General features: G+C 35.3%; 1 protein-coding gene across 10 annotated transcripts in view; it reads right to left on the bottom strand.

Annotated features, from left to right (window-relative positions):
- The window catches only part of CAMK2D (calcium/calmodulin dependent protein kinase II delta), a 306,210-nt gene that overhangs the window by 204,171 nt on the left and 87,433 nt on the right, over window positions 1-14,606 (bottom strand). For all 10 annotated transcript variants that reach the window (XM_081303165.1, XM_081303167.1, XM_081303164.1 and 7 more), the window contains exon 3: window positions 6,736-6,795. In XM_081303165.1, coding sequence (XP_081159291.1) covers window positions 6,736-6,795 — 60 coding nt within the window. The remainder of the gene's footprint in view (window positions 1-6,735; window positions 6,796-14,606) is intronic.

Here is a 14,606-nt window from a genome sequence, read left to right as displayed (position 1 = left end):
TATCTGCTTACAGAGATGGTCAAGAATTGAGGCCAGGTGTTGGTGCACACGTCTGTAATTCCAGCTATTCAGGAGACTGGGACAGAAGAATCTCAAGTTTGAGACCAACTTGGATGACTTAGGGAGACTTTCAAAATAAAAAGGGATGGGAGTGTAGCTCTGTGGTAGGACACTTGCTACCATGGGTGAGGCCCTGGGTTCAATTTTCAGTATGGCAAAGAGAGAGAGAGGGAATTTAAGACTGGCAATGTCATTAAAGAATTGAGACTGTAGACAAGTTACAGAGCTTTTTTTTTGTTTCCTCAATTATTAAAAAGTTAAAAACTAAAGTTTCAACTACGTAATCTACAAGATCTGTTATTACAATATTATGATTATATGCAATATGTCCTGTATTATATATTTGACATATTTTATAGCATGTACAATATATAAATATTATGTCACATAATATATGATACACAAAACTTTGTGAAACATGTTTTTCCATTGTTGGGACTACATCTCTCAGAAACAAACTATTAAACATTATGAAGTGGATTAATTAGTTACCCCTTGATAAGCTATGCCCATGATAATGCTCTCAGGCATCAGATGAGCCAGCTCAAAGTTGTTTCTTTAAATTAATTATCTTCCAAAGTATATCTAATCTTCTCTAAAATAAGTGCATTATCTAATATCTAATTATCTGTAATGATTCTCAGACAGAAATAAAAAGGTAAATACTTTCTCTGCTCTACAAAGAGATGTAAAGCAGACGGGGATGATCAGTATCAGTAGCAGAATAGATGGATCCACGGATTCTGGGGGGTTTTCCACTAGTGCTGGCTTTTGTTGCCTACTACAAACTACATGTGAGCATTCTCATATATTTTGGGGTAGTGCTAGGAGAGCCGGTAGGAATGTGGTAATCATAAATTATGATGTGATTTCAGAAAGGTTAATTCATTGTAGTAGGGGATCCAGGGCGTAACAGACTAGACTGATAGGGCCACTCAGCCCCTCCCTGGACTCCCTCTCTACTTGCTGAGGTTCGCTGAGCTGCATCTACAAAGGTTTGCCTTTCAAAGCTAGTGTTGATCTACAAAGTTAAATGTTTCTTCAAACTTTCAAAAAATCATTGCAGTCATTCAGCAGTCTATACAGAATACATACAAAAGTCTTCAGAGAGTGGAACAGCCGAGCCACTGAATTTATCATCCCACCAGCTGGAAAGTTACCTCAAAGAGCGCTCTCATCACAAATAAAAGCCTATGTGGATATATGGTGGGTATCACATCTTCTCACCTGGGGCATCAGATGAGCCAGCTCAAAGTTGTTGCTATTTTCTCTTTTCCCTTGCTGGCCCAGGTGTCTTCAAATTCACATAATTGGATTAAATGAATGTTTGTTTGTTAGTTTTCCTGGTTGCTTTCACTGTTTTTAGTTATTTGGGTTTCACCACACTTTTCAACAAATTCCTCCATAAAAATACTTATCAAAAATCAAACACTAAATTAGTTCAAATATTGAGTAATTTTGAAAACAATCTGGCAATTACCTCAAATATTGTACTTCAATATCTGAAAGGAATCCCTTCATTAACGGAAATGTTGACGTACAGCTCAACATTTCTGGTTTGCCACAAATGTGTCCATATCTCAAGGGAAAATAAACCAATTTTATTAAAAGATGAATAGAATGAGCAAAAATTAAGTAATAATAAAAACACACAAAGAAGAGGTTCTCTCCAGATTGCTTCAACACCTCAATGTCAGCTACAATCTTTCCAGAGGAGTACAAAGATGGAACTTCTTAGGAATTGCCGTACTCCCAAATTTATTGAACAAAAGGATGAGAGTGCTTTTCATAGACTATGTGGACCACACCCAAGATAATCAGCCTGGAGGTGTTTAAATTCTTACCTCAAAAGATGTGGCTGAAGGGCACTGCAGTGGTACACACTGGATTATGACATACTGACTGAACATTATTTGTCCCTGGTTGTGTGCACGTGACTACAATCCATTTTACACACAGCAGACAGAGCCAATTGTATAATAATGCTCGCTGGCTTAATATCCTTCCACTGGCTTCCCAGGGCACTCAGAGTGGGACCCACACCCCTCAACCCTATTTACAAAGCCCTGTGATGAGATACCTACCTGGCCTGCTCATTCACTCTCACTTTCTCCCATGGGAGGCGATCCACAGGTCTCTCCACTGTTCCCCTAACAAGGGAAGCTCCCTCTGCCTGAACTGCTTTCTCCATGGGCTTTTACTGATGGCTTCATCTTCAATCAGATATTAGTTTAAATGTGACCTACACGGTCATATTTGCCTGTCATGTCACTTTGACCAGACTTTGGACAGGTTTCTCTTCAACCAAGCCTTGTTCTTGGACTCAGTCCCTAGCCTCATTAGGAAAGTTACAGTGAAGAACCCTATAAATCATGCCCCACCTTTGATATATGATCAAGTTCCTCATCCTCCAGCTTTGATATCTTATCAACTTCCTCATTCCCCATCCTTGATATCTAAGTCTCAGCTCCTTCCCCTGTTGCAACTTTTCGGGGGGGGGGGGATGTTTTTACTGCCTTCAACTAATGTCTGGCTCTGTTTCTTTTTAACCACAGCCATTCAGTCTGTTGGTAGCAAACTGACCTTCAATTATCTGCGTAAAAATCATCCTTACATTGTTATCATGGTGTTTGTTTCCACACTAGGAAGCAAAGCTATGGGAAAGCAGAGAGAGACATCATCTCTCTTGATCACTGCTTCATCACCACTGAGTACATCCCAGAACACTGCTTGGCAATGGCTACTCAATTCATTTTGTGGAGGTCTGGGTTTGAAGCTCAGTGGTGGAGCGCTTGCCTAGCCCATGTGAGGCACTGGGTTGGATCTTCGGCACCACATAAAAAGATAAACAAAATAAAGTTCTAAAAATAAAGGAAATTTTGTCAAGTGAGACAATCCTCATGGTCTATGGAAAGGATATGAAAATGTGCACAAGAGAATGTTGAAAATTTATACATACACATACACAAATATGCATATATATACATGTACATATACACACAGATTTAATATGAAAAGTAGAAATGTATAAAATAAAAATTAAAAATTGTCTTCATTGGTTTCATCTTCATACATCATTGTATTTTCCAAATTTTCCATTAAATGTGTATATGAATTTTAAGATCAGAAAAACTTAAAAAATAACCCTGGAAAAAAAAGTGGTTTCATAAATTACCACTTTAGGTTGGTTTAAAATGTGTTTCTTTGGGAGAAACCTTTTACTTGCTGCAAGTTCTCAAGATTATTGATTCTATGCCAAAAGAAAAACACATAAAAATGAAAAGCAAATTTTCACAGGGGAAAAATTGTCAGAAATAGTATCTCCTTCCTTGAGGTTTTGAAACTTTACAGAGCTTAAGTAGCAAAATAGAGGAAAGAATAAAATAACAGAACAAATAATAAAATAGAGGAAAGGAAGAAGGGGTTGGGGTCGTACATTACATAGACATCACACTATGCCTTTCAGGGAAGTCAAGGCCAGATGCTATTTTCCCTGTGCAGTGGGACTTGGTAGTAAGTGCTGGTGATCTACAGGGTACTGCTAACTAAGTACAATGATAGTACTAACTAGGTACAATGATCCCAAAGGGAACAGAAGCCATCTGCTCACCACACTACTGGCCTGTCCCTGGTATCACAGGATCACATTCTGACTGACCATTCGTGGCATCTATCTTTAAACTATCTGTTTATTGGCTTTTGCCTACTTTCTTGACAATTGTCACTGTTTTTCTTTTAAAATCACTGTTCTTTATGGGAGTAAATACTACATTACCAGATTACATGACTTGGAGACTCATCAATTAAAATAGCCAAGACAAAATAAAAAATAAATTACCCTTACTTCTGTAATTAAATAAAAAGCTTTGGTAGAATTCACTGGCAAGATCCTGCCTCAGGGCCTTTCCAGAGGCTATTTATTTTCTCTGCCTGCATGTGGTCCCCCACCCACAAAAGAACTGAATGACTTGCTTCTTCCTGGCTGGTAGGTCTTTACTCAAATGTCACCTTCTCATTGATGTGGTACTACCTAGCTATTTAAATTGGAATCCCATGATGTTCTGTATTTCCCTTCCCTGTTTTCTCTTTCCCCCCCTAAGTTTATCACTATCTAACCTTCTTTATTCATTTTCCATCTCCTGCAACAGCACAGTCTCATATGGGCAGGGACATGGGTCTGCCTTCTTTCCGCCCATACTCCCCATTAGTAGCTTATTGAGGAAATGAATGATATAGATGGATTCCAGTATTAGGACTTTTGAGATCCTGTTGTACACATTTAATCTGTGATTTATATGTCCTGAAGCACAGAATCACTAAAAAAAGTCTCTCCTGTGGCTAGAAGCCAATCCTACTAGTATTCAAGGAATTGGAATTCCCATATCTCTTTTTGTACTCCTGAAATCCGTTGAGATGGGAAAAACCTTCAAGTGAGGTAACCAAGAAACTGTTTAGTCACTATAGAGTCATGAAAAAAAGTACATATTGTGTCAGTGTATATGTTGATGATGCTGTCTAGGTCACAAAACTAGAACTTTCCCCAGTATACAACATTTCCTTTTTTAATGATAATGTTATTCTGTATGTGGTGTCCAAATGAAAACCGTTCTTGTCTAGTTTGAGAGTTGTTAGAATATTTGACTTCAATCTTCCAGGGGGAAAATGAAGGAAGCTAGTTTTCTTATCAACAGAAACTGAATTTCACAGAAGGATTTTTAACATAAATAAAAAATAAATAAACAAACAACAATCCTTTCACATATGAAATGCAAATTCACCAAACGAATCTTTCATTTTTTCTTAAACCTGAGCAAGAAAAGTACTGAACTAGTGTGGATAATATTATGCAATTTCTCTTCACCAATTCTGTGAACTGAATTATATCCCACCAGATTTATACATTCAAGTTTTACCTCAGTACCTCAGAATGTGACTGTCTTTGAGAGAAAGGGGCATAAAGAGGTAATTAAGTTAAAATGAGGTCATAAGTGTGAACTGTAATCCAGCATGATTTGGATCCTTCAAGAAAGAAAAATTAAGACACAGATGTCACACATAAGGAAGGCCATGTGAACACACAGAGAGAAGATGGCTGCCTACAAGCCCATAGACCAAGAAACGCCATAGACTTTTATCAGGGGTAAGCTCTTGTAAGCAGGTAGATTTACATTTCAGAGTTGCTTTGTTCTCTTCCAATATCAGAAGTTTCCTTTTAGACTTCTGTATGCTTCAGTAGTTAATCTATTCACTTAAGAACCTAGGATGCACCCACTAAATGCAGGACACTCAAAAATTCAAGTCGGAAATAGGTACTGAATGGTTCTACGTGTGAAAACCAAAGAACTATAAATCTTCTTAGTAAATGATTTTGCAAATTTTATAACATTATCATTTTTTTCTCACTACTTCTAGATTATAAATACTTTGGTTCACAAAACTGAGGGAGGTGGGACAGTTAAAGTTTTTCTAAAATAAATTGTCACAGAATCTAACTTATGTATATATTTTTTCTTTCCGCTGTTTCTTCCCTTTTTCTTATTTTATTATTCATGATTTTAAATTGTATAAACTATCATGTCACTTATAATTCATGAGGGATAATATTGTAAAATAATTTTATTAGTTTATAGAATAGAATTAATAAATACAAGATAATCTTTTTACAGAATAAATGGAAAGGAAATCAGCTGACTGAATAAATGGCACAAGTTCTGTCTCTCCATGCTTCATCATTTTTATGTATAATTCTTAATTATACATAAAAAACATTATTCAACATTACTACATATTATTTTTTAAACTGTTAGTTTATATACAATTACTACTTCTTTTTTTAAGAGAGAGAGAGAGAATTTTTTTTAATATTTATTTTTTAGTTTTCGGTGGACACAACATCTTTATTTTATTTTTATGTGGTGTTAAGGATCGAACCCAGCACCCCGCGCATGCCAGACAAGCATGCTACCGCTTGAGCCACATCCCCAGCCCCAATTACTACTTCTTGAAAAAAAAATATATATGTATATATATATAATATATTAATTAAATCAATAGTGTATGGTTCCTGTTCTGCTTAAAAATGTCTATATATATATAATATATATATATCTTCCCAAAAATGGGTATACTGGTTTTATTTTTACCTTAAGACTATTTTCCAAATGAGGTGAGGGATTATCATTTTCATTTCAAATGACTCCACAGAGGGACACTGGAATTAATTCACATAACAGACTCCAAAACATGTCGTTAAAATAAAGCTAATATAATATAGCCAGGGTTTATCTAATTTTCATTTACTTAATCTACAAATTACACTCAGTATTTTCACTGGTTGCTATGTAGTCAATTTTAAGCACAACAGGAACCATACACTATTGATTTAATTAATATATTAATTTCCACAAACTAAGATTAGTTTAATTTGTGGAGATAGTTTTTAATTTTCCATTCCTGCTTCGAATATTGCATCCAAAAAAAAAACAATTGCATCAAAAAATAAACAATCATATTAAAAACTATGAAGAATCAAATGTAACTAAAACCAAAAGGTAGGAATCTATTTGTTAACAGTTGTAAATATTCCACTTATTAAAGTTAACATTTTTATTGTGGTCCAATATAGTACATCGATGTTAAATTAGCACTTAAAATACATTAAAAATAGTTCCTCACCAATATTGGGGTGCTTCAAAAGACGGCAGATTCTAGCTTCCCTTTCCAGTTTCTGATGATCTGTTTTAAAAAGGAAAAAGAAAAAAAATTAAATACAGAGAAATAAATCACAATAAAACAAAAAAGAATAAAACACAACAAACTGCATAGCAAACAACACAAAACTTTGCTCTGATGGTGATCATTTGAATTTGGATTTAGGTGACCACCATTTATTTCAACAATCTCATTTTCTATACTTTTCACTGGCTTTATGCTTAATAGAGTGAGGTATAGATGCTAGGGGAAATGTTAGAAATGATACAAAAACAACACTATTTTTTCTTATATTTATTGTAAATGAATATTATTACATCTTAATTTGATATAGACATATCCACTTAGAGGAGAGGATGAATATCTGGAGATTGAAAAGCCAGTGGAACCAGGGCTAAACAAGGTCATGATAGTCCACCCCCACCCAGAGGAAAAGTGTTTCCTGTGCAAATCCTCTATCAACCACTTTTCTTACAATTGTTGGTTCAACTTCCTATGTGTATCAGGCTCTTCCTAAAATCAAGGATTTCCAAACATCTCTGCTTGTTCATCTTTACTTTCTCAACTCTACCCGCTATACTTTGGCAGTGCTAGGGATTGAACCCAAGGACACTTTATTACTGAGCTATATCCCCAGCTCTTGTTAAATCTGAGATGGGGTTTCATTAACTTTCTACGTCTGACCTCTAACTTGTGTTCCTCCTATATCAGCCTCCTGAGTAGCTGGGGTTACAGGTGAGCATCACCATGCATGGTTCCTATATGACTTTCTTTTTAAGGTTCATCATTACATTTCTATGTGTCTCCAACCATTTTGTTTACAGGGGCATGAAAACTTGTATTTTAAAGAACTATCCTGACAATGTTTTTTGGTTTCTTTGTGATGATACACAGACTTATAATTATAACCAAAAATTATTTGCCAATCACAAAATGACATGGCAGAACACAGAAACACACAGGTCACCCATAAAGATAGCACTGTGGAGGGCTTGTTACTTGAAAGTCTGTATACAAAACAAGTGATTGAACTTTACATAGAAGGACACTAAAGTTAAGAGAGACTAAATGGCTTGCCCTGGATTATAATATTAGTAAATGGGTTCTACCAAATCAGCTCTCCTTAATGTCATAAAATAGACTTGAGATAGTGAGAAGAGCCCTACCTACCCATCCACAGTGTGCACCAATGATCCTTGGCCTCTGTGACTTTCATACCCAAAATTTATCAAGAATCCCCCCAAAATTAAATATGTATTTTTAAAAACAATCATAAGTTCATTATATAGTTTGTAAAATGTAACCGCATTTAAATTTTTAGATATCTTATTTGGTAATTATTCAAATTTACTGAATATTTAACAGAACATCAATAGTACAAGGAGCAACTGTGTACTATTTATCTATATACATCTATTATTAATATTTTGCTAATTCTAAAAATCATTTAGGTTCCTTTGTATGGTATATAGACATATAATTGTAAGCAAAAATTACTTTGGTTATAATTACATGTCTATATAATTATATATGATGACATGAATATGTTCAGAGAGTCCTTGTGCACTCTGTGAACATATTCATATCATCAAATGTATGTATGTATACAGAAATATGTAAATGTATATTTATATATAACTTTTCCTGTATCATTTGAAAGTAACTTAAAAATATCAAGGCCCTTTGCCCCTAAAATTTCAATGTTTATTACCTAAGAAATAGAGTATTTTCTTACTATCACACTACATTTGCCAGAAAATTCAACATTGATAGAGTGCTTTACCATCCTTATTCCAGTTTTCAACTTAACACAATAATGCCCTTTCAGTATTTCTCTCCCTCTAATACAGCATCCAGTATCACAACATTTCTATACCTTGTATTTTCTGATCTTGATATTTTTGAAGTATGTTACCATGTATTTTTTTAAAAGAAAACTTCATATTTTGGGTTCATCAAATGTTTGCTCATGATTTGATTTAGCCTGTGGATTTTCAGCTGCAACACTCTCTCTCTAAGGCCATCACATCTGGAGGTACATTTTGTCCATATGTTCCTCAAACTAGAGGCTGACTTTGATCACCAGTTCAAGGTGATGTTGATTTCTCCACCAAACAATTCCTCTTTATTTTTCTTTTGTAACTTGTAAGCATGTGAGGAGATACTTTAATACCCATAAACCTCCTGTTTTTTATTCAAATTTCCCTCTGATTTAACATTCCTGCCTAAAACAATCTTTTACTATGATGGTAGAAAATGTGGTCTTCCAATTCCACTTCAAAAACAGATTTTTCATGACAAACACTATATCTACAAATAAATAAATAAAACCCAAAAACAAACTTAAAAGAGAGCAATTGTACAAAATGTAAAGGAGATTTTTTAAAAATCTTGTTGATGTTTGGCATAATAGAGATAATTATTGTTTCATATTTGCTTTTATTTTCAACCTGTTGCAATATGTTGTTTTGGTTTAAGTGCAAAAAATATTTAACCTTACAAAGATATCTAGATGGAAAGCGTAGTAATTTAATACCCTTTTTGCATAATTGTGGATATTATTCTTGTAGTATTCTACCAAAACTCAACACATGGTATTTTCTGAAGTTAAATGTCACATGAAATCTGCAACCTCATCAATAAAATTTATGAACCATAAATAAACAAGGTTATGGACTTTAATGTTTAAATCGAACACATTTTAATATTATATATGCTAATATAAAATTGTACTTCATTACATTAAATTTTTTTTTCTTGTATTTTGAAAGAATCTTTAACTCAGGTACTATCTTATAATATGGTACTCAAGCCATTTAGAAAATGTTGGTTCAGTAAATTATATAGTCCTTTCTTTTTTGGGGGGGTGGTACTGGAGATTGAACTCAGGGGCACTTGACTACTGAGCCACATCCCAACCCTATTTTGTATGTTATTTAGAGACAGAGTCTCACTGAGTTGCTAAGTGCCTCGCTATTGCTGAGGTTGGCTTTGGACTCATGATCTTCCTGCCTCAGCTTTCCAAGCCACTGGGATTACAGGTGTGTTCCACCATGCCCGGCTTGTATAGTCCTTTCTAATGTTGACATATATCATTATATAATATCATAAACATAACATTTGTTAATATCACCAACAATCTCATAAGGACAATCTTTAAATTTGGGAATCAGCCAAATTCATGTGGGCAGACACAAGTTTTCCAAAATTCAAATTTGTGTTTGAAAGCTTGAATTGTGATACCAGCAGTAAATGCTAGCAGTTGTAGTTTTGCTTGAAGTGAAGGGCTCAGTTCCTTTTTCAGAAAATGTCTGTCACGTACCTAAGTCTGCATAGGCACAGATAGTTTTTTAGTCATGATTTCCAGTAAAAATGGTGTTCCATGAAAAAGTAGCTAGTTCAGCTCACAGTTCAAACAACTGCACAGGAATTTTCCCTGAGAAAGCCACTGTACTCTAGTACAGAACAAATGAATTTCATGTATACTTCCAATTTAGTCATGTGGAATGTTGCAAAGATGCCTAATCAAAGGTCAAGACTGAATAACAGTAATAATTTTAATTGGTTCATCAAAGATAATTTTTCTTTTTTGCAGTACTGGATCAAACCCTTGCAGCACATGCTAGGCAAGTGCTCTACCACTGAGCTACACCTCTAGGTAACAGACAATGTTTTAATTTTATTTTCAAAATAGTTTCAATCTTGCAGGTCCCCTGAGAGTTCCAGGGACTCCCTAGATCAGCCGTTCAGATTTTGAGAACCTTTGGCATATACTTAAAAGAAATTTTGCATAGCAGTGGCTTTCATTTCTTTTTCCTCCCCTGCCCCTTTTTTTTGAAATACTTTAAGTATATATACTTCTATTAATGCTCAGAGAAAAATGGTGTCTTGATGAATCAGCAGCACAGGATGAAGAAGCTCTAGTAGTGTGTCCCTTAAATTTGGATGACCAAATAGTTACACAGATATTCTAGCTTTAGCACCATCTAAAACTATACATACATACTTCAAATAAATATAAGTTCTTCAAGTATCTTTATCATGAAAAAGTCCTTATTCTCAAGGTAAACTACTTCTAGAATATTCTTATTTAGAAGTAAACAAATAAACACAAGATATATCTGGAAAATACATCGATTAACATCATCTTATACACTTTGAAGTGCTATATGTAAAACATATGAAAGACATGTGCTTATAGGAATTATAGTTTTGTTATAGAGACCAGGACATGCAAATATGTACACTAAATCATGTGATATAGATACATACATATATATAAATTATATGAAACAAATATATTAAAGAAAAACAAGGAAGCAAAAGACCTCTATAGACAGTAAGATCAACCACATTTTTGCTATAAACATAAAAATAATTACAAATTTTTAGGTAGCCAATTGTTATGGGCTGAACTGTTTCCCTGGAAAATTCATATTTTGAAGCCCTAACCCGTAGGCCTCAAAATATGCTCTATTTGGAGATGGGGGTGTTTAAATTTGTAATTAAGTTAAAATGAAGATGATAAAATAAAATTCTCGATGGGGAAGAATTTTCTCGCAAGCTCACAGGTTTATTAGTAGTATTAAGTTCTTCAAGGGTAGTTGACATGAGGGTCTTGGTTCCTGGCTGGATTTGGATGGGGGCTGTCCTGGGTTTGTTGCGTGTGTCAATATGACAACATACTTCATAAAACCACCAAGAGTATAAGTCTGGGAAGCCAAGGGGAAAGTCATGCTCTTATTTAGCCTAAGATAAGAAGCAACATCCCATCATGTCTGCCATACTCATCTGGGCAGAAGTGAGGAATGAAGCTGGCCAGGTTTCAATATGACAGTGCATGAACACCAGGAGGCAAGGATTATTGGGATCATTTTAGCTCTTGTTATAGCAGACTTTACAACAGTAGTGCTGATGAGCTTTCTCTCTGATACGCAGCTTCGCTTACTTGTGCTTCCATAAAATCACCTACTTAATGATCTTCTATGAATCATAAGTACTGTATGTACTCTCCCACAAGGGCATGTTTTGACATCGCAAACATGAAGATAGAACTGAATTCTGGTTTAAAAATTAAAACTAAAATTTAACAATAATAGGAATGCATATTACCTGGTGTGCTTCAAATTCAACATCAAGTTCATAACTTCACTTTTAGAAGGACTAGGTGAGGAGTGATTAAGTACTTATTATTTCAAAAAAGCACATTTCTCTATTTATACTGCTGAACAGAGGAATTTATCTTACCTTTAAAGTTTCCTTTACTTTTAATTCAACTCATCAACAAAAATCATACATTCTACCCCATCATTCCCAGCTCTGACAACTATAATGGTAAGATGCAAGGGCAGATTAGAAAAGGAAAGGCATCCATGATACTGTTTAGCATCGCTTGAAGATTTTCTTATTATCCACAGGCCTTGAAGCTAGTGTAGAACCAGTTTCATTTGTCATTTAATATTTATTCAAGTGCTCTGATAGTGTGGCTTTATTCTTCCTTTGATGCTCAAGTCCATACTTTCATATGAATAAAAATGTAAATTCTCAGACTATAATCTTGTCAGGTCTGAATAAGGTACATGCTGTTGGCAATATATGGACTATGAATTGTCATATAAACAATACCTAAGGAAAATATATTATCATATAGTTTTGACATGAAGTCAATTGGAAATAGTATCACAAGTACAGAGACCTCTGAATTTCAAAACAGTTCCTGAAAAATTGTTCAAAATACAGTTATTTCGCCCCAACTTTAAGCACTTTTTTTTTTCACTTATGAGATCTTATTTCAAATGAGGTGAAAAATGTGAATTCAGACCTGATGAAGTAAATCCTTCACTCTATTTCCAAACTAAAAATTTGATCTTTATGCAAAATAACTCTGATTGCAAATGCAAATTCAAGTGCTAGCCCTGAATCAATTTCACTCAGCAATAGAAGTATCACTAAAGCTACATAAAACAACAACTTATTTATCTGGCAATATCAGAGCATAAGCTCTTATGTAAATTTCAAAAGTAATTGTTTATTCCCTCCCCAGAAATGTCAAAGCATTAAACTATTGACTTTGAGGGAGGGATTTCTGTCATTGCTCTCTTACACAGACAAATAACTTACACAGATAAAATAACTTAATCTTTCTTGACACCACAAAGTCATCATTATTAGCATTAGGCATTATTCTGTAATAATTTGGGAAGCCCTCAGAGGTGTGAAAATCCCACAGGTCCTTAGCCTGCATACTCACCCAGTGGAATCATCTTCTCAGCATAGTCGATGCCAAGGGATAGTTTGGGCAGAGGGAAGAATTTGGGCTTCTGTCACAATTGGCCAGTTACTACCCCTTCTGCCAACATATATACACACAAGTCATATAACCGAAGGAAGGTTGGGGTTTGCCACAGCCAAAGGGTTTAACTCTTTCAGGCCATTCTCCTCACAAACACAATCTCACCCCTAAAATAATCTAAGATTGAAATTTGAAATTATGAAGGCATCAAATCTTAAGCTCATGAAAACACTTCTATTATAACGTTGGCCCTGATAGCCTTGAGATGGCCAGTGTCTGCGGTGGCATTCCTTATCCTTATCTCCTTGGTCCTGCCCGTCCTGGGCCCTATGCTCCAGTTGGGGATCAATGTCTCAGACCTGTCGGTCTTTGAGGGACAGGTTAATCCTGCTTCTCTGGCCTCTGTACTACAACCAGCCCAATTTGATTTTCAATTTTTTCACATTTGTTCAGCCTCAAGGAATTTTAGTCAAATAAGGGACATTTCCCCTGCCTCTCTAGGACTAAATCTACTAGCTGTCCACTCTCAGAAGAAGCAAGATTAGACAAAATGGACCTAAACTACTCTACGTTGTGTATTGCTTCACCATTTTCTATTTCTTCATGAGGTTTTGCTGTCAGCTGTTATTGTTGTACAGCTTCAGGGGCACATAACAGGCATTAAATATTTGTTGTATTAAAAAAATAAAGTTACTTCGTTTTTGTTTCATAGCTGCTGAGAACTAAGAACCAAGGAGAAGAGCATAAAAGTATCAAATAATCACAAATAATCCAGAAGTGGAAACCTGAAAAGATTTTCCCTTTAAAACAGGGACAATCAGGGGCTGGGGATGTGGCTCAAGCGGTAGCGCGCTCGCCTGGCATGCGTGCGGCCCGGGTTCGATCCTCAGCACCGCATACCAACAAAGATGTTGTGTCCTCCGAGAACTAAAAAATAAATATTAAAAATTCTCTCTCTCTCTCTCTCTCTCTCTCTCTCTCTCTCTCTCTCTCTCTCTCTCTCTCTCCTCTCTCACTCTCTCTAAAAAAATAAAAAATAAAAAATAAATAAAACAGGGACAATCATTAAATGTGGTGGTGCACATCTGTAATCCTAGCAACTCAGGAGACTGATGGGAGAATCACAAATTTGAGACCAGCCTCAGCAACCTAGCAAGACCCTGCCTTAAAATATAAATTAAAGGGGCTGGGATACAGCTCAATGGTAGAGCACCTCTGGGTTCAATCCCCATTTTCTCCCCCCAATAAGCAAACAACAAGGTACAATCTGCATGAATTCTGGGGCACTATAATGTGGCTACTCAGAGGCCTTATTCCTGAAGGTTTGGGATTTCATTCTGAATGCATTTTTCTTGATAGAGAAATTACGTCTTATTAAGTGAGGCATTCCTCCAGAAAGAATATAGATTCTGTCCATTTAAGTAGGTCACATTTTAAAATATCTATTTTAAGTTAGGAATGTAATGAAGTAGTCTCAAATAGCAAATAACAAATAGCAAATACAAATATTTGCAGGGATACTTCATTACTAACCTGAACATGA

Source organism: Spermophilus citellus (genome assembly GCF_964194105.1).
Source record: "Spermophilus citellus genome assembly, chromosome: 8".
NCBI lineage: Eukaryota > Metazoa > Chordata > Mammalia > Rodentia > Sciuridae > Spermophilus > Spermophilus citellus.
The sequence above is the reverse complement of the archived record's forward strand: the minus strand, read 5'-3'. Positions and strand labels throughout refer to the sequence as shown.